Raw genomic sequence first — 19,598 nt, 5'->3', positions numbered from 1 at the left:
GTCTGTCTGACAGAGAGGTTGAAAGAAGACATGGAGCCCAGGCCTCGCCTCCAGGAGCGAGAGCCTTTCCTTGGTCTGCAACATGCAAATCTCCCTGTGAAAAGTCTAAATGGCATTGTTCTCACTACAGTGTGAATGACTACAAATGCAATAATTGTTTCCAGAGGGAGACTCTGCATCTCAGAGGAATGTGCTGGGGAGAGACAAGAGTATGGAGAGCCGAGGGGACTTCTGGGTCCCTTCCCTACTCTCGTTCCCTGTCCATATGTCTAGGACAAGAATTCCAGCCAAGTCTTGGGTGAGAAGGTCTTGGGTATCATTGTGCCGAACACCAAAGTAGCCAACCTCTCGGAGCCCGTGGTGCTCACCTTCCAGCACCAGCCACAGCCGGTGAGTGTGAGCAAACCAGCCAAGGAGACGAGAGTCCCCATCTGGCCATGTTCTCTTTTCCTCTCTCTCTCTTCTGAATCACTGGTCTTTAACACAGTGATTGACTGGCTGAGAGCACCAGCCAGTCGGCTCCAAAGGGGTGGTGGCCTGACGCTGACTTCCTCAGCCTGGCCCATGAAGGGTGGGCTGTAATGAGATCCACTCTCTCTTCTTGTCCCTATAGAAGAACGTGACTCTACAGTGTGTATTCTGGGTTGAAGACCTGGCATGTGAGTGTGACGGGGTCTCCGGAGGAGGAAGGGGGTCCTGGAGGGTGAGGGAGATGGGGCTAGTCAGGGCGGGCTTCTTGGAGAAAGGTGGGCTGTGTAGAGGGAGTGATGGCAGACGAGGGATCTGCCAGGTGGAGCAGTGGCGTGCAAAAATGACACAGTCATGCATTTGGAGGGGTTGGTGGGGTCCTGGGGGACCAGGCTTGATCAGAACTCCATGCTGTCCCTTCCTCAGTGAGAAGCCTGGGGAGCTGGAGTCACGCTGGTTGTGAGACCGTCAGGAGAGAGACGCAGACATCCTGCCTCTGCAACCACCTGACCTACTTTGCAGTGCTGATGGTGAGTGGGCCCCCTCTCGCCCAGTAGCCATACTGCAGGCTGCGTTCTTCCCACGTGCCAGCCACTTCTCACGTGGCATGTTATTCATTCCTCACGACAACCCCCGAGGTGTCTCCTGCTGTTGTCCCATTTTATAGATAAAGAAACTGAGGTTCAGAGAGGGTAAGCAATTTGTCCAAAGTCACACAGCTAATAAGTACAAGAGCTGGTCTCTAAAGCCCTTGCTATTTATTCTCACATTTTGGAGCGTGATAAAAATGCAGATTCCTGGGTTAGGGCCAGGAATCTGATTCCATAGCGCTGGGGCAGGGCCAGGAGTGTGTTTCTAATGCGCCCTCGAGGGGGTGCCGGGCCCAATGTGGAGGCCCTTGAGGTGGGCGTCAGTGCCCCCGATATCTCAGAAGCTTGTGTCCTAGCTCATGCTCCCCAAACCTTAGGCCCCAGCATCCGAGGGGCTGGAGCGGCCTTCGATTCTCCCTGGGGATGGGCGCTCCTTCCCTTGCAGGAAACTTATTCCTACGTGGAATGTTATAGAAAAATAATTAGTGCAGGACAGAAGAAGGACTCCCCGGTGAGGGCTCTTGGCCTGTGTGGGTCAGGGACCCACTGGAGAATGGGGGGACAGCAACAGACCTCCGTCCAGGAAAAGGCGCTCCTGGGACCACAGTCTGCTCCGCCTGGGGAGGTGGGTCCTGGACTCCTGACGCCCACCTGGAACCACACGTTAGCCCTCCATCTGGGGCGAACCCTCAGTGTTGAGTGGGGACACTGAGGCCAGCCCCAACCCGTCTCGTGGACCCAGGTGGCCTCCGTGGAGGTGGACGCCGTGCATAAGCAGTACCTGACCCTCATCTCCTACGTGGGCTGTGTCATCTCCGCCCTGGCCTGCGTCCTCACCATCGCGGCCTACCTGTGCTCCAGGTAGGGCCTGGGAGGGGACACAGAGACGGGAGGGAGAACCTCCATTCCAGGCACCCAGACCAGGACCCACCCCCACAGGGACCCGCCCTGGAGACTGGCCTGGCTGACCCCAAAGTGTGTGTGTGGTTTTGGGAGCCGTGGGAGGTGCAGACACCTGGCCCCTGGGGGCTGCGTTTTCTTCTCAGATCTGTGATATTTGGATAACAGCATTTACCAATTTTATCAACGGCCAACATTGAAAGTTGGGACAGTTGACGTAAGAATCTGGATTTCCTCCTTTGAATAATCAGATGTCATCCCACTCAGGGCACATTTAATATGATGATGATAATGATAATGGGCCCCACACTGTTCTAAGTGCTTTCCACGCATGAACTTGGTTCATCTTCACAGAGGCCCTGTGAAAGGGTGCTCAGAGAGGGTGAGCGACTTGTCTGAGGTCACACAACAAGGAAATGGCAGAGGCAGGCTTGAGCTCAAGCTGGCTGTCTTTAGACCCACAAGGCCTCAGTTACTGGAGCTGAGTGGCAGTGGCCACTGTGGACAAGCATAACCTCAAGAGTTCTCTCTGGCCCCCCATTCTCTATTGTCTGTTTTGAGGCCCGGCCCTGCAGGCATTTAAGTTGGACACCCCTCCATACTATGGAGGCTTTTGTCACTCCATTCATTTGGGTGCCTTGAAGAAGGAGCCCCATGGGAAGCCTTTGGTGGCCTGAAGAGCACCTATGCTCACCCCCAAACTGGCTGTGTATGGGGTCTGGATCGTCAGTGCTGGGTGCACAGTAGATGCACAGAGACAAATGGGGAACAGCCTGGCTGCAGCCTCGGGAGTAGGATATGAAGTGTGTGTGTGTGTGTGTGTGTGTGTGTGTGTGTGTGCACGCACGCAAGTGTGTATGTAACCTGGGAAGGCTGCCTGGTGGAGGAGGAAGGGCAGGCAACGCCCATCCCCCACCTGCCTTGCCACACCGGTCACCTGGGTGACTCTGCCCCCACCCCACCCCCTGCCCGGTTCAGGAAGAAGTCTCGAGATTATACCATCAAGGTGCACATGAACCTGCTGCTGGCCGTCTTCCTGCTGGACGTGAGCTTCCTGCTCAGCGAGCCGGTGGCCCTGACAGGCTCTGAGGCTGGATGCCGTGCCAGCGCCATCTTCCTGCACTTTTCCCTGCTCGCCTGCCTCTCCTGGATGGGCCTCGAAGGCTACAACCTCTACCGACTTGTGGTCGAGGTCTTTGGCACCTACGTGCCTGGCTACCTGCTCAAGCTGAGCGTCGTGGGCTGGGGTGAGCTGGCGGAGGGCGTTGGTGGCCCCCAGACCTGCCTTGGCTTCTGGCGAAACACGGCCACCTAGTTTTGCTTCTCCACCTACTTCCCTGCCTGCTTCCTTCACCCCTGCCCCTATCTATCCTCAGTGGTTCTTTACCTCGGCTGGGTCGAGGTCTCCTTTAGGAAGATGAGGTGATGAGCCCTGTCCCCAAGAAACACATATTCTCCACCTCACTCGCTCCTTGAAAAGGGAGGTTTGCAGACAGCGCCACAAATGGCTGTGCAGGTTGTGCACTGCTCGAAGGCACCAGCTGGGGGATGGGTGGGGCTGAAGTCCAGCCCTCCATTCACCTGATTCACCCAGGCTGGCAGTGGCGCTGCCTGTGGATCCCCCGAACCTCAGCTAACAGATTCTGTGGCTCTGGCAAACAAGAATCCAGTTTACCCATGGCCCAGACCTCTCTTATGTCAGATCTGGAGGCCCAGGGGCGCACACTCCGAGTCCCTCGGACACTGTACAGGCTCACCAACCTCTGCATGGCCCTGACCCCAACTTGCTGCTTCTCCTGTGTTTCTCGGTTCAGCCCTTTCTTGGTTCACTGCCTCTATTTACACAAAATTCCTTCAGAGCTGGCTCTGTGTCAAGAACCAGGCGTTTGGCAGTAGGCAGCCCCTGCAGGGAGCTCTCAGTCTCCACCTCAAGGACAAGATCAAGGTCCAGTGCAGACATCCCCTGGGGGCTGAACTCTGGACGTCCCCCTCAAACTGTCCCCTACTCTACCAATGTCCCATTATCCCTCCCATCTTCCTGTCACACCCAGCCCCTCAGCAGGGAACTGCAGGCCTTTTCTCCTAAAGGCCCCTGGGATGGTGAGGGGGTGGGGGTGAGGTCAGGAGAGACGGGCTTCCGCTGTGGGAAACCCAAACTGGAGTGGGGGAGGGGAGGGTCCAAGCTAGGAGGACCTAGCCCAGATGGGACCTGGTGTGCCCTGGGGGTACAGGCCTAAGAGAAGGTCCCGCCGGAAGGCAGGTGACGGGTGAACCTCACCGGGTGGGAGATGGAGCACCACCCTTTGCCACCCACAGGCTTCCCCATCTTCCTGGTGACGCTGGTGGCACTGGTGGACGTGAACAACTATGGCCCCATCATCCTGGCGGTGCACAGGACTCCAGAGAGTGTCATCTACCCTTCCATGTGAGTGGCTGTGTGCAGTGGGGACAGGATGTGGGCTTTGGGGTGCAGAGGCGGCTAGCAAGCAGTCCTGGCCCGGGGCCACACTGACCAGGAGACTCCTAGGTGCCAGGCTGCTGGAGGTACTGGCCGGGCAATGGCCAGGGCGCTGGGCTAAAGGTCAGGGAGGGTGAGAACCGGCCTGGATCTGCCCCTCACTCACCAGGTGACCTTTTGCAGGTCTTCAGTCTCCCCACCTGCGTGGGAATGTGGGCAGGGGCGGACGTGGCGCTGGCTCTGCCTGTGGGTCCCTGGGAACCTAGACTAGAAGCCAGGGCTCCTGAGCCCCGGGCTGGGAAGGAATTCTTTCCGCGGCCTCGGTGCTTTGAAATGTTCAGTCTTTTACATCACGATTTTGTGATTTTCGTTTTCCCTTTGTACCATCTGTATTATTATCTGCCTAACGTTTTGTAAATCATCGGACTCGTTCATTTAAGTGTACTTTAAAAATGATCATATCAACGATAAATAGGAAATAAGTATCACTCGTCAGAAACTGAGTAATCATGAAAATAAACAGCGGGGCGAGGGAACCCTGCGATTAAATGCTGGCCAAAAGCGGTGAGCCCGAGGCTGACTCTGTGTCGAAAAGGGAGACTAACAAGAGTGATAGGTATTAAAACACATTAGCACCAAACCGAGCCTTTCCCTTGACTACGAAGTAGGAATAAAGGAGAACTCAAGAGAGCGACTTTTTGCTCCACGAGCCGAAGGTGTTTAAAGCAGCCCCGCTGGGTGTTTAAAGCACTGGGCTCGCTGCGGTGCTTGCTGATGGCCCAGGAAGCACTGTGCCAGCCCCGCCGGGCACTGAGGCCTCACGCCCTGGTCCGCAGGTGCTGGATCCGGGACTCCATGGTCAGCAATGTCACCAACCTGGGCCTCTTCAGCCTGGTGTTGCTGTTCAACACGGCCATGCTGGGCACGATGGTGGTGCAGATTCTGCGGCTGCGCCCGCCCACCCAGAAGTGGCCCCACGTGCTGACGCTGCTGGGACTCAGCCTGGTGCTCGGCCTGCCCTGGGCTTTGGTCTTCTTCTCCTTTGCTTCCGGCACCTTCCAGCTTGTGGTCCTCTACTTCTTCAGCATCATCACCTCCTTCCAAGGTAGGCAGGCGTGGAGAAGACCCCGCCCCCTGGCCTGGGCAAGGTGCCCACATGTGGAGCACAGGGCAGCGGAGAGATGACCAGGCAAAAAGTAGGGGCATCCAGGCCACAGTCAATAAGTCTAGACTGAGTACCTACTATGTGCAGGTCCTATGCTAAGCCCTGGGGCCGCAGCTGTGAACTGGTTGGGTGAGGGCCGTGCTTCTACAGAGCTCATCTCTAGTGGGTAGACCGGATGAGGCAGGCAAGCAGGGAGCCAACGAAGGGGCTTTGCGAGAGTAGAGATTAATAGCGGCCAATGTGACGGACGACCTGAGTTGAGGCGGGGAATGCTTTGGGGAGGGTGGCCAGGGGGACGTCTCTGTATAGGAGGCATTTGAAGGCAACAGAAGGATCCAGCCTGGGAGAGATCAAGTTCCTCGTTACTCCAAGTGTGTTCCTCGGACCAGCAGCATCAGTGCCATCTGGCCCGCCCCAGACCTTCTGAGTCAGAATCCACATGGTGACAGACACCCGAGGGATGCGTGTGATGCTGTGGGCCAAGGAGACCTGGTCTAGGGGAGGAGCACCCCAGGCAGGAGGAGCAGCAAGAGCCATGGTCCTGAGGCTAGAGCAGGTCGTGTATAGGAAGAACAGTGGGAGCAGTGGGGACAGAGCAGGAGGAGAAGGCGAGGGGAGAGGAGCAAGGGACAGGGTTGTGAGGTCTTGTCTTGATGAGAGAAGTCTCTTCCTGCTCTACCTGCACCCCTCCACCCCCACCCCCCACATCACACACACACGCGTGCACACCTCTGTCCTTGGCCATGAGGGTAGGCGTGGGGACTTGGGCAGGAGGACAGGGAAGGCATGGCCAGACCTATGGCCACACAGGGGTCATGAGGCTGGCCTACCACACAGGGTCCCTGTGGAACAGGCATGGGTCGGGGGGGTGAGGGAGGTGAATCTTTCTTTCTCACCTGTGATGTGAAGGGGACTCCCTAAGGATTATGAATGATGCCCACAAACCCACACCAACATTTACCGAGCTATTAATAAATCATAGTATTATTATTTGGAGAGGAGCAATATTGAGTGATCAAACAGGTGGGTGCCAGAACCCACCCCCTGCTGTCTGACTCCTGACTCAGCCAAGTCCCCTTACTGCCCTGGGCCTCGGTTTCCTCATTTGTAACACAGAATAGTATTGAATGGGCTTGGCTTCATAAGAACCTCGCGAGAATAAAGTGAGATGGCATGCCACGAATTGCACAGGGCCTGGCACATAGCAAGTGTCCTGGGAGTCACTCTGGTGCTGGTAGCCTGTGTCAAGAGGAGGGCAGGGGGCAGATCTGAGTCAAGGCGGTTCTGGGACGGAAGAGTGAGGGGGGCTGCCCGCAGCCTGCTGAGTCCTGTGCCCCTTGCCGCCCACAGGCTTCCTCATCTTCCTCTGGTACTGGTCCATGCGGCTGCAGGCCCGGGGCAAGCCCTCCCCTCTAAAGAGCAACTCGGACAGCAGCAGGCTCCCCATCAGCTCTGGCAGCACCTCGTCCAGCCGCATCTAGGCCACCAGCCGCCCACCCAGTGTGAAGAAGCAGGTCTCTCCTCACTACTGCCTGTGACCCCGGCAGCTGGGCCTGGCTGTTGATGGGTCAGCCAGAGACTTGAGAAGGACCTCGGAGGCTTGGAGCTGTCACCACGGCAGCTGGACTCCCAGGCTGGGCCTTCAGAATTGGCCTGTGGACTATTCAGCTTTCAGATCCAGCTCACACGGGCCTCAGGAGAGGACCAACCTCCTGGCCATCCTAACCTGGGGCCGAAAGCCAGTCTTAACTCACCTGCACTGGACTCAGTCCTTGTGGCTGGGGGGTGGGAGTGTGCAGGCCCCAGGGTCAGGCCCTGGTCCTTGGAGGCCTGGTTGCATCTTTGGCCCTATGCCCCTACCCAGGACAGAAATGTGCCATAGCTGTTCTGTTTCTGGCGATCATCGCGAGGGCACTCGGCAGCCCGTCATTTTCACCCAAAGGTGGCACCCAGGGCAAAAGGGATCGGGCCAAGCTGGAGGAGCAGCCCCCGGCCTCTGAGCTCAGGACTTCATCCGGCAGCCTCCCCAGTGCCCCCGCTCCCCTCCCCTGTCCTCCATTCACAGCCCGGGGTCCCCAGTTCCAATGGTGTATTTCGGGTCACGGTTTCCAAGAGCCGCCTGGAGCCTGCTGCGACTCTTTATCTCCTGCACGGGCCTTTGCTGGCCCCTGACTCGGGTTCAGGATAGACGTTCTGGGCTGGGCTAGGTCTGTCTGTCCATCTGGGCCTCTCTGTAAACGGCATCACCCTGGCTCACCACTGCCAAGCCCTGTGTCTCAGGGCACCTCAGCCTCTCCCAAAGCCCTCTGGTGGCAAGAACTGTGGAGTTCAGCAGACCAAATCCGTTTCCACCCCAGCATTCCGAGGACTGACACAGACAGGCCTCCCCCGGTGACACTGGTCGAAAGCCCACCACAGTTAATCTCGTTGGACATGGGTGGCCAGACCCAGTCGCTCCCCCGAGAACTCTCAGTCTAGTGTGTGAGGCGTGCGTGAGAAAAGAGGTCCCGGAGCTACAGACACGGGGTCGGGAGAGCCACCGTCCTGTCTGGGAATCCAGGAAGACTTCCTGCAGAAGGCAGCATTTGATCTGAGTTTCAGCCTTCAAAGATGGGGAGGATTTTCTTTTAAATTACTAGTTCATTTGTCTTTTGATTAAAAAGAAGTACATGTTCCTTGTAGAGAATTTGGAAACTGTAGAAGACTATGAAGAAGAAAATAAAAACCAGCGTTATCACCTAACAAACCGATGTAAACATTTTGGAGCATTCTGAGTGTTGTTCTCTGCTTCTACTAAGAGTCACTGATATAAACACCATGGGGCCAATCAGGAAACATGAACTAGAGGAAAGGGGCGTATGTGGGAAAAAAAAATATGCTGGAAACTTTGTCAGGGCAAGGGGGAGAATAAACGGCGACTTGGTGTAAGTGTGGGGGACACAGTAGGGAGTGATGGGGTCTGTGGTGAACTGGAGGTTACAGACCCACACCGAAGGGGCAGCCCCTCTCATCTCCAGCCTGTCACTGCCTTGCAAGGATCTTTGGGGACCTGCAGGGACCTCTACACATGGGAGCCCCCTGTGCTCTACCATGTGGCCAGACCATCTGCCTTTTGTGAGAAATGAGAAATCTAGATTGTGATGGTGTAACATCCCCCGATTTTACAATTCTGGCTAAACCAAATACTTGCCGGCCAAAGTCACAGTCGAAGGCTGAATTCAGCCCTCGGCTGGTCACATCACGTATGTAAGCGGCTTACTGCCCAGGGCGAAGGAGGCGGCTGCAAGAATGAGATGACCGGGCTATTCTGCCATCACCGCTTTCAACCTCGTTTGGTCAACTCTCGCCTCCCTGTCCTGTGGCACAGGTGAGACGGATCAAACGCGTTTCTGTCCCCCTTGAGTTATGAGAGCAGTCGTGTTTGATCATCACTCGTTGTGTCCAGGATGAACAGCCCAGGGCAAATCCAGCTGGTCCACACCCGAGCTTCCTGCCCTCCGCAGCCTCTGCCTTCTGTGTCTGGCGGCTTCTGGGGGAGCACGGGCTGGGCAAGAGGCATGGGTCTCTGGAGGTGGACGAGTTGGGTGCAAAGCTGCCTTGGCAGCCAGAGATAGGCTGGCAGTGCCCCCCGATGGATCTTTGGGGACCTGCAGGGACCTCTACACATGGGAGCCCCCTGTGCCCTACCATTCTCCAACCCCTCCTCTGCTGCTGCCTCTTCCGTTGGCCTCTGCCTCCACCTTCCTCCAGCTCCTGAGGACACAGGACAGCTGGTGGGACCAGAGCCAGCTCCCCCTTCATGAACTTCTCAGTTTCTGCCAGAAAGTCCCTCGGAGCCCCATTATTTGGCTAGAACTGAAGGGGGGGCACCTCCCCCCATCCTCAGGAAGGGAAAGATGCACCCAAGGAGATAGCCCTACCCTCAAATAAATCCTCTCGAAGAATTCAAAGAACTCTCTTGAACACCTAATTCCTGTTTTCTAGACCAGCTCAGGTAGTGGGGAAAGGAGTCGTGGGTTAGGTCCCGTCTTCTGGTGACAGGCCTTAGATGGGCCAGACACCTGACAGCTCTGTGGCACTCCTTGACCTTGCGGGCTCGGGTCACACACTTCACTGGGCTGTGGGGCTCTGGACAACAGGAGCACCGTTCTCACCAGGACATGACCAGGCTCATGTCTGGAGGTCAGGTTCATATGTGGGAAATGGATTGGAGCAGCCAGAGGGGTGAATGCTGGTTGGGCCTGGCCAGAGGGGTGGAGGCCTTGTCCCTGGAGACAGAAGCCCACCTGAGCCGTTCAGACAAGCGGAGGGTAGGAGGTGGCAGAAGAGAAAGCTACAGTTCTGTTTGCCTTGGGATTCGAGGGTCCCAGGGCCCTGTAAGTGGCTCCTGGCCAGTCACTGGCCTTTATAAGGCCTAGGAGTGCTGGCCCCCTGGCTCTATTCAAACCTCTCTCACCACTTTCCCAGCCCCCCTGTCTTTTCAGGGGTGCTGAATACTCTGGGACCCAATCTCCAAAAGGCATCGTGACCCCTCTGGGGGTCCAGGCACCAGGACGTGGGCCTAGCAGGTCACACCTGACCTCACCGCGCCCGCAGCTGGGAGGGAGGTGGGCGGGCTGCTGGATGGGAAGTGGGGGCCAGCCCGGCAGTTCCCGTCTGTCCTCTAGCCTTCCCTGCAGAGGAAGTGCCGGGGGCTCCACGCCAGATTCCCACCTGCCACCCACACCCCGTGAGTGACCCCGGCATTCCCTCCCCAGCCCTCCTCAGGCCCAGAGGGCTCAGCAGGGAACCGAATCCTTTTTGGACTCTGTGTGAGAGGAAGAGGAAATAGAGGCCCGTCGGGGGTGGGGGGGCGGATCTAGCGCTGGCCCTGCGGGCTGAGGGGGGTGCCGGTTAAACGGACCCTCCTGGCAGGGTGCCCTTCACCTCCTGATCTTGGCATGGTGGTGGAACCATACCAAGGACCCTGGTCTTATCCAGAGGCCTCCTTGAGGCCACCAGAGTTAAGGCCTGCGTGGCCACCCCTCCCCGTCTTCATCCCTCACCCCATGTGTGTTTGCTGCCCCCCGCTTTCCGCCTGGGCCACCACGATCAACAGGGCTGCGATGACAACGATTTCGGAGTCCTGGTAATCAGAACATGATAGTTACAATAACGGCCATGCCAACCGACTGCGCGGCTCCGCAGGCATCTCCCCGGGAGTTCTCCAGATGCCTCGTGAGAGGCTCAGAGCGATGGCCAGCTCGCACAAGCTCCGCCAGCCAGGAAGTGGCCGGGACAGATGTCAGCCCAGGCCTGACCAACCCCCAGAGCACATGCGCCTGTCCCCTCCCTCACTATCCTGCCTCTCCAGTTACCCTATCTGGTGGGGGAGGGTGGGGCCCCAGGGTGGGAGCCTTCTCTTCTCTCAGGCCCCCAGAAGGTGTGGCCTTGAACCCAGGCTTGTTCAAACCATAGGCGTGAAAGAGGGAGCGGGAGCACTGTCCACGTCTTCACCCTCATGCCTACAGCCAGGTTGTGTGCCCAGCAGGTCACGGGGGTCCTCACGCCCCGACGGGGCCCCAGGAGGCAGCCCACCGCTGTATCTCTCATGCAGGAGGAAATAGAGGCTGCGAGAGGCCCCGGCCTGTGAGAGGAAGGTCTGAGCTAGGTGCGCCTGAGTCCAAGGGCCGTGCTTATCACCACGCCGCAGGCGTCTGCTCATGCGCAGACGGGGCCCCTGGACCCCAGCCCCACAGCACCCACCCCGGCAGGGCCCTGGAGCAGCGTCCCTGGGGGGTTTCAGCAGCTCCTGCCTGGTCTGGCAGGTGGTCACAAGGTGAGGGGAGGCTGGGAACACCGACCAGTGCCCCATGCCTTTCACAACCCGACCGATGGCGCCATGGAGCAGGAAGGGTGAGGAGAGGCCACAGGAAGCTGTGACGCTTCAGCAGAGGCTGGGGGCAGGCGGGCTCTGCGGAGCCTGGGACCAGAGCACACACAGCTGCAGAGCTCTCGCCAGCGTGGGCAAGGCCGGCCAAGGATGGTGACCCCCAGGGCACTGGGGGTCCTGCTTCTCGTGCTCCTCCTGCTCCTGGGCTCAGGTGAGCAACTGGCTCCTCATCTGCTCCTGCCAAGCCTGGGAGGCCCAGGGACAAGGAGGGGGTAGGGAGTGGGGGTGTCTGGAGCATGTCCTCCGAGGAGCCCACCCCAAAGGTCTCGGCGCCTTCTCTAACCTTGTCCTTGAGTTAGATGTTGTCCTGACAAGCTTCCTCAGTGCTGGGCCTCAGATCTCCTTGCTCCCCCATGGTGCCCTGGAGATGAGGGGAGCATGGAGAATGCTCCCCACATTTTTACCCTGGGCTGTGGCTCCCCAATAGGCCTGGTATGGGATACAGGTGGGCCCCGAACGAGCTCTTCTCCAGTTGGCCTCTGAGTTCCTGAAGAAGGGGCTGGACACTCTAGTGCAGGGGTCCCCAACCCCCGGGCCGCTGACCACAGCAGGAGGTGAGCGGTAGGCAGGCGAGTGAGCCAGTGAAGCTCCATCTGTGTCTGCAGCCGCTCCCCAGCGCTGGCATCAGCACCTCAGCTCCACCTCAGATCATCAGGCATTAGATTCTCATAGGAGCACTGGTCCCAGGTGCCAAAAAGGTTGGGGACCACTGATCTAGAGGCTGAGCCCAAGTAGGGCTCACTCCGCCCTCCCCCAAGCCCCTTGTCCGGCCCCCTCCACCTGCACCACCCACCAGCTCCCCGCTCCTCACTGCTCCCATCTCGATGCCCTGCCAGGTCCTCGGTGAGCAGCCTGCGTGCCCCCCATGTGTCTGTCCCGTGTGGAGTCGTGTGGCTTTGGGCACATGGATTAACCTCTTTGGGTCTCAAAGAACCCTCTTGTTTTCAAATGTTGAGAGATTCTGTGAAGTGCCAAGTTTAGTTAGTCCCTGGCTCAAAAAAAGGATGCGAGGTTGTAGTACTGTCCTGCTGGTGGCTGGGGAGGGTCTGGTGCAGAGCTGGCCTCAGGCAACAGCGGATTAATTAACCTAACAACCAGCAGTGGCTGTCATAGGTCTCACTGGGCATCAGAAGGCCCCTGGGCCCTTCGCAAAGCCATAATTCACTGGCTGGGCTCCCCCGGGGGGCCGCACTTGCCCTGTGGTGATGGGTGGGGCGGGGGCTCCAGTTCAGGCAGTGTCAGCCTTCGAGTAGTGAGGGGATTCCGTCCTTTGTAGATATCTATGGGTGAGTTGCCCATTTTCTCATTCATTCATTCATTCATTCATTCAAGAAGCACTGATGGTATCCTCTACGCAGTGCCAGGCCCTGTGCTGGTACACCACATGGTCCCTGCCCTCCATAGGCTCACTGGTCTAGCAAAGTGACAGGGGCTTCAAAGGAGTCGAGGGCGTGGTGGGGGGCCAGCAAGAGGCAGACATACGCTAATAAAGTAGGGGAGCCACGAAGGGGTGTTACAGGCTGGGGCTGGCACAGGGAGGCAAGGCTGTGGCTTGAGCAGAGAAAAGTGGGCCCATCCGTGGTGAGCCCTAGGGAGGGGCTATAGGGGCGCCACAAGTTCTGCCCTGCCCCCCTGCTGCCCGCTGACCTCTGGCCAGCCCCCCATTTAAATCTAGACCGAGGTGGTCCTCAGAGGCCAGACTCTGGGGCAGAGCAGAATGGACAAGCGTAGGGCAGGTCTGCAGGGAAGAGGTGTCACCGTGGCACCCGGGCCTGGTTCAGGGTCTCCCTGTCTGGGCTAAATGCTTCCAACGCCTTCCAAAAATAACCACAGAAAAAGGTATTTCATAATAATCTCTACACTAGGTGCTTGTCATCAGCTTCACACACACGACTGCGCTAACATTTACAGCCGGCCAGGGGGAGGCTCTGCTAACAGCCACCACGGTGCCACCTGCGTTCAGCACCCTTTCGAAACCCCTGGGGTTGCACAGCCCGTGGCGCCTGTCCCCCCGCTGAGGAGTCCCTCCATTCCTCTCCCGCTCCCTCCCCTCCCCTCCCCTCCCCTCCCCTCTCTCTTTCTCTCTCTTCTTCCTTCTTTCTTTTCTTTCTCTCTTTCTCTCCCTCTTCCTTTTGTATTTAAAAAGCAAATGTGGATCGTATTATACACAGGCTTATCTATCATGTGCCTTTTTTTTTTCCATTAAACAAAGTATCCTGAGTATCTTTAGAACCTAACAGAAATTTAAAGTTCCTTTATAAGCTCCTTAAGACATCTTTGCACCCAGATCTGATCATTATCAAAACCCACTCTAAAATGTCACCTTTTTTTTTAACCTCACATTCTGGCAAACGGCCACACTCTGGAGCCCAAGATCCACCCCCACCCCCACCCCCTTCATCCTTGCTGCCCGCTTCCCACCCAGTCCATTCACATTCTCTGCATCCCTCCCTTAGATCAGAAAAATCCCACGAGCATACTTGAGAGCTCTGAGCAATCGAGAAACGTCTGCCTGGGGCTCGTCAACATGGACCTGTACCAAACCTTCTACCTCACGAACACCGCTAAGTGCTTCACAAAGTGCAGGCAGTCGAAGGACAAATCCTGTGATCTGGGAAACTTGCAGAGGTAGGAGACCCTCTGAGCTGGAGCAGCCACCGGAGGCTCCTGCGAGGGCGAAGGGGAGAGGGGGTGGGGATGGAGCTATCAGCCCCCATGACCCCCCGAAAATTCCGTTCCCATCTCACTCCTCCACCTTGTTGTCTGACACCCATTTTCTCCCCATTCCACTCACTGAGGCCCCTCTGATCCAGTGGATAGAGAGAGAAATCAGCCCCTATCCCTGCCGTTGGGAGTTGTGAAGGGACAGACACAGGCCCAAAGGACGATGACTCTAGAGCGTGGTCATATAGAAGAAGAGACTGGGTACTAGTTTAGCTCAAAGGAGAAAAGTCAGCCAAGGCTTCACAAAAGAGGGATCCCATGAAAGTGTTTTTCAGGATGCACAGGAGTTTTCTCGTTAGACACAGGCAACGTTAGGAGATTCGAGCAGCAGAACTTCAGTATTGGGAAAGAACTACAGTGCTTTGAACTGTAAGAGCGTAAAGTGCTGGGGATGAAAGCAACACCAGGAAGGGGAGGTGGATGGCGGATAGAACTGGAAATACAAGCAGGGACCAAAGTGTGAAGGGTGGCGTAAGCCGTGTCAATGCGGGAGTCGGCAGGGAAATAATCTATTTTAAGTAGAGGCAGAGTGTAGTCGATTTGCATTTTGAAAAGACTGCTCGGGCTTCAGGGAAGGATGCACAAGGGTGGTGATGCAGGATGAGACGTGACCAGGTAGGATGCAAGTGCAGTAGTCTGGGTAAGAATGAGGGCTGAATCACCAGCACCACCACCAACGTTCACTATGTGCCTACGAAGGAGGGATGGATTCGAGAAACTGTATGCTGTACAACCAATAAGACCAAGAGACTGATAAGCTCAAGAGACCAAGAGATATTGGATTGAGGGAGAGGAAAGGGTTTAAAATACATCTCCACGAATCATATCCAAAAATATCTTTGCCTCTCTCTCCTCCACTCCCTTCCAATCAAAGCTGCCCGTAACTCTTCTGAAATACTCAGGACAGAGTCCTAGTTGTCACTCAATCCGTATTTGTTGAAAAAAAGAAATGAAAACATGCATTCTTAGGCTGGGTGTTAGGACAGCAATCTGATTTGAGCTATGTCATTTCGGTGGCCTGAAAATGCTCCCACCCCCACCTGCAGCTGCTCCAGGAGCCTCTTAGCCCCAAGAAGCTGTTCAGGGGGCTCCTCTTTGTGCATTATCTCATTATCAGCATTGCCATTTTACTACTATTCCAAAGCCTTTGTCCTTGACTTCTCTCCTATACCTCTCTCATGGGGCTGTTGTTGAGATTCAATGAGATCGTGCATGTAAGACGTATTGGAAAATAGTAAGAACTCAATAAATTCGAGTGTTCTTTATTTTAGTGACTTTTTTTCTGGTGATAAAAATATTACATATTCGTCATTAACTATTTGAAAAGTAGATATGGAAAATGAAAAATTCCCCTTCTTACTATCCGGAGATAACCATTATTTTCATTTTGGTGTATTTCTTTTCAGTCCTTTATGATACACATGTATTATATAAAACACAACTCATTTATCCATTTTATGTTGATGGATATTTGAGTGGTCTTCACTTTCTGGCTTATAGTGTTGCTACGAACATTCTCGTTCGTGTATTTTGTGAACATGTTTTTCTGTATGGAGTCTTGCTAGGAGTGGAGCTGGTGAGTCACAGGGTGTGTGATTCGCTTTAGTAGAAACTGCACGTTTTCCAAAGAGCCTGAACCAAATTTCATTCCCAATCAGTAGACAATAGTTCTAGTTGCTTACCATCCTTGTCAACGCTTAGTAGTGCCCACTTTTTCGTTTAAGCCGGTCTGGCACGTTTGTACTGTAGCATACAGTGATATTTTAATTACATTTCCCTGATGTCCATTGAAGTTTAACATCTTTCTTAAATTTATTGGACAGTCTGATATTCTCTTTGTGAAGCGCCTTTTTAAGTCTTTTGCTTGTTTGTTCTATGGGGTTGTTTGAATTTTTCTTAGTGATTTTTAGGGGTTTTTTTTGGTATATTCTGGATACATGTCTTTGTTAACATATACACACGAATCTAATTTCCCTCACTATGGGCCGCCTCTTCATTCTCTTAGCTCTGTCTTTTGACTAAGGACAGACTTTCTTAATATTAATGCAGCGTAATATATCAGAATTTTACTTTAGAGTTAATGCTTTCAGGTCCTGTTTAAGAAATTTTGCCCATGACAAGATCATGAAGATAGTCCTCTACGTTTTCTGCTCAAAACTTTATTGTTTTATCAGTCACCTTTATCTCTATGATCCATCAAAAGAAAGTAAAAGACTGTGGAAAACTCTGCTCTGCTTTTCAGAATTTTGGGCTTAGCTAGTGCCTTTCAGACTACACAGGTTTAGAATTCTGAAAAAAATATCTGGAGAAGAAATCAGCTGTATACTTGAGGCCTCTGCAGTGCTCAGGTTAGTTTCTTCACTCCCGACCACCATCACTAAGACCAACAAATATCCTGCTGGTACTTTACAAAGTGCCCTGTGCCTGCTTGCAATCCAGCCCTGTTTCCATACCCGGCCGCAGTCAACCACTGATTTGCTTTCTACTCTGTAGATTTGCCTCTTCTAGGACTTTTATAGAAATGGCACCATCTGACGTGTTGTCTTTTGAGTGTGGCTTTCTTCATGTAGCATGGTTTTGAGGTTCATTCATATTGTGACCAGCAGAGGGGTGTGTGTGTGTGTGTGTGTGTGTGTGTGTGTGTGTCCAGCAGTGACCTCTGTCTGGGTGAAACTCAAATTCTCAGTGTTTCGTTCATGCTTAGAATGAGCAAATGTTCCCAGGAAAAAAGCGACTGTAGATTTTCAGCTCATTTCTTTCTGCAGAATGTTAGCCCCTCTAGTCTTCATTATTCTAGCAGCTTTCTAGCACCTTTCAACAAATTCTTTTTGTATTGTATCTAGCTTTTCTATTTGTTCTCAGAACATTGATCTATCACAAATGACTATACCCTATTCAGGAGTAAAAGTCCTAAGCTCGAAGTTTATTCCAAGAAAAGCTATTTTGAGATATGATATACATAAAATGACAAAATGCACAAATATTAACTGTACAACACAATAGATTTTTATGTATTTATATATGCCTCCTTTAGACTACGGCCATGCCACCCTGAACAAGCCCGATCTCGTCTGATCTCGGAAGTTAAGCAGGGTCGGGCCTGCTCAGTACTTGGATGGGAGACCACCTAGGAAGACCAAGGTGCTGTAGGCATAAAAAATAAAAAGTAAGAGATTGTAAGCTGACAAGGCCCTTGCAGTCTGTGAGGTCAACCAAAGGTTGCCTCACCTAAAAAAACAATAATAATAAGTAAATATATATGCCTCTTTTAACCACTACCCACATCAAGTATAAAACTTTTCTAGCCTCATGGAAGGATCTCTCGTGCTCCTTCCTGGTCACTAATACCCCATCCTGCTAACTAACCATCATTCTAACTTCTATAACCAAATATTGGTTTCACCTGTCCTCAAACTTCACATAAATACAATCATACAGTGCATACTCCTTTGTGTCTGGCCTCTTTCTCTCATCAATATGCCTGTGAGATTCATCTTTTTTGTTTTTTAATGTAGCAATAGTTTAATAGTTCTCATTATTGCTCTATAGTATTCCACAGTATTGCCTTTCTACTGTGGACGAGCATTTCCATTGTTTCTGGTTTAGGGCTGTCTTAGTCAATTTGGGCTGTAATAACTAAGCACCATGGACTGGGTGGCTTATAAACACAGAAATTTATTTCCCACCATTCTGTAGTCTAGAGACTCAAGATGAGGGTTGGGCTCTGGTGAGGACCCTTCCTGGTTGCAGACTGCAGACTTCTCATTTTTTCCTCACATAAAAGAGAGAAGGATGAGAGAGCTATCTGAGCTCTCTTTCATAAGAGTATTAATGCCATTCATGAGACTGTCACCCTTATGACCTAATCACCTCCCAAAGACCCCGCCTCCTAACACCATCATCTTGAGAATTAAGATTCCGACATATGATTTCTGGGGAGACACAAACATGCAGTTCATAACAGGGGCTATTATGAATAAAACTGCCATGAATCTTTTTGTACATGTATTTTCATGGATATATACACTCATTTCTCTCGGGCAAAGACCTAGAAGTGGATTTGCTGTTAAAAGTAGGCAAATGATAAATTTTAGTAAGCATTGCCATGGTTTTCTATGGTCACCATATCAATTTACGCCCCCACCAGCAATATGTGAGAGTTCCAGTTACCCCACATCCTTGCGATACTTGGTATTATCAGTCTTTTTAATTTTAGCCATTCTGGAAAGTATATAATGGTATCTTGTTTGTTTTTATTCATTCTGATAGCACCATTAAGGAATGACGCATATACCATACAATCTACACATTGCTAGAGTATAGTTCAGTAATTTGTAGTGTATTTATGCGGTGTGTGGAACCATATTTACAATCAGTTTAGAACAATTCCCACCACACCCTCTTGCCTGCCTGCAAACAGTCCTCACTCTCATACCTGGCCATAATCAACCACTGATCTGCTTTTTACTCTATAGACTTGCTTTTTCTGGGCATTTTATATAAGGAAACCATATAATATGCTGTCTTTTGAGTCTGGCTTCCTTCGCTTGTCATAGTGTTTTTGATTTTCATTCGTATTTTAACACATATCCATAATTTTTTTTATTGCTGAGTAATATTCCATCAGGCGGATATACTGTAGTTTGTTTATTTATTCACCAATTGATGGACATTTGGGTTGTTTCCAGTTTGGGGTTATTATGAGTAATGTTGTCATGAACATTAGAATTCAAGTATTTTGAAAGCTTTTATTTCTTTTGGGTGGATATTTAGGAAAGGAATTGCTGGGATATATGGAAAGGATGTGTTTAGCTTTATAAAAAACTATTTCTCATTTTTTTTTTTCATCAGCAGTGTAAGAGAACTGGTTTCAACACATACTTGCAATATTGTCATTTTTTGGTGACAGCCATTCCAGTGAGTGTGAAGTGGTATGTCACTATGGTTTTAACTTGCTTTTCACAAATGACTAATGATATTGAGCATCTTGTTTTGTGCTTATTAGCCATTTCAGTATATTTCATCTGGTGAAATTCCTACTCAAATCTTTCCCTCTTTTTTTAAAAAAAATTGGGTTGTCTTCTTATTATTGAGTTTTAAGGATTCTTTATATATTCAGAGTACAAGTCTTTTACCAGATGTATGAGTTGCGAAGATTTTCTCCCAGTGTATGCCTTGTCTTTTCATTTTCTTAATGATTCCTTCTGAATATCAAAAGCATTTAATTTTGATGAAGTCTAATTTAAATTTGTTTGTGTCTTTGACATCATGTGAAAGGAATTTCATCTAGCCCAAGGCTACAAAGATTCTCCTAAGTTTTCTTCTACAAAGATCTGGTTTTCGCTGTTATAATTAGGTTAT

The 19,598-nt window shown here is 52.5% G+C and overlaps 2 protein-coding genes and 1 pseudogene across 3 annotated transcripts in view; all 3 read left to right on the top strand.

The window, feature by feature from the left end:
- Nucleotides 1–8,339, top strand: part of ADGRG1 (adhesion G protein-coupled receptor G1) — a 30,853-nt gene extending 22,514 nt beyond the window's left edge. For both annotated transcript variants that reach the window (XM_011360093.2, XM_023530620.1), the window contains exons 7-14: nucleotides 274–390; nucleotides 614–659; nucleotides 895–998; nucleotides 1,801–1,919; nucleotides 2,937–3,205; nucleotides 4,275–4,383; nucleotides 5,253–5,521; nucleotides 6,932–8,339. In XM_011360093.2, the coding sequence (XP_011358395.1) occupies nucleotides 274–390; nucleotides 614–659; nucleotides 895–998; nucleotides 1,801–1,919; nucleotides 2,937–3,205; nucleotides 4,275–4,383; nucleotides 5,253–5,521; nucleotides 6,932–7,062 (1,164 nt within the window). In that variant the 3' untranslated portion in view covers nucleotides 7,063–8,339. The remainder of the gene's footprint in view (nucleotides 1–273; nucleotides 391–613; nucleotides 660–894; nucleotides 999–1,800; nucleotides 1,920–2,936; nucleotides 3,206–4,274; nucleotides 4,384–5,252; nucleotides 5,522–6,931) is intronic.
- Nucleotides 8,340–11,553: 3,214 nt separating this feature from the next.
- The window catches only part of ADGRG3 (adhesion G protein-coupled receptor G3), a 21,744-nt gene continuing 13,699 nt past the window's right edge, over nucleotides 11,554–19,598 (top strand). The window contains exons 1-2 of the mRNA XM_023530664.1: nucleotides 11,554–11,664; nucleotides 13,970–14,141. Coding sequence (XP_023386432.1) covers nucleotides 11,604–11,664; nucleotides 13,970–14,141 — 233 coding nt within the window. The 5' untranslated portion in view covers nucleotides 11,554–11,603. The remainder of the gene's footprint in view (nucleotides 11,665–13,969; nucleotides 14,142–19,598) is intronic.
- LOC111739623 lies at nucleotides 17,271–17,390 on the top strand (annotated as a pseudogene).

The sequence above is a fragment of the Pteropus vampyrus genome, unplaced genomic scaffold (assembly GCF_000151845.1).
Source record: "Pteropus vampyrus isolate Shadow unplaced genomic scaffold, Pvam_2.0 Scaffold51, whole genome shotgun sequence".
NCBI lineage: Eukaryota > Metazoa > Chordata > Mammalia > Chiroptera > Pteropodidae > Pteropus > Pteropus vampyrus.
This window is presented reverse-complemented; position numbering and strand designations above follow the sequence as displayed.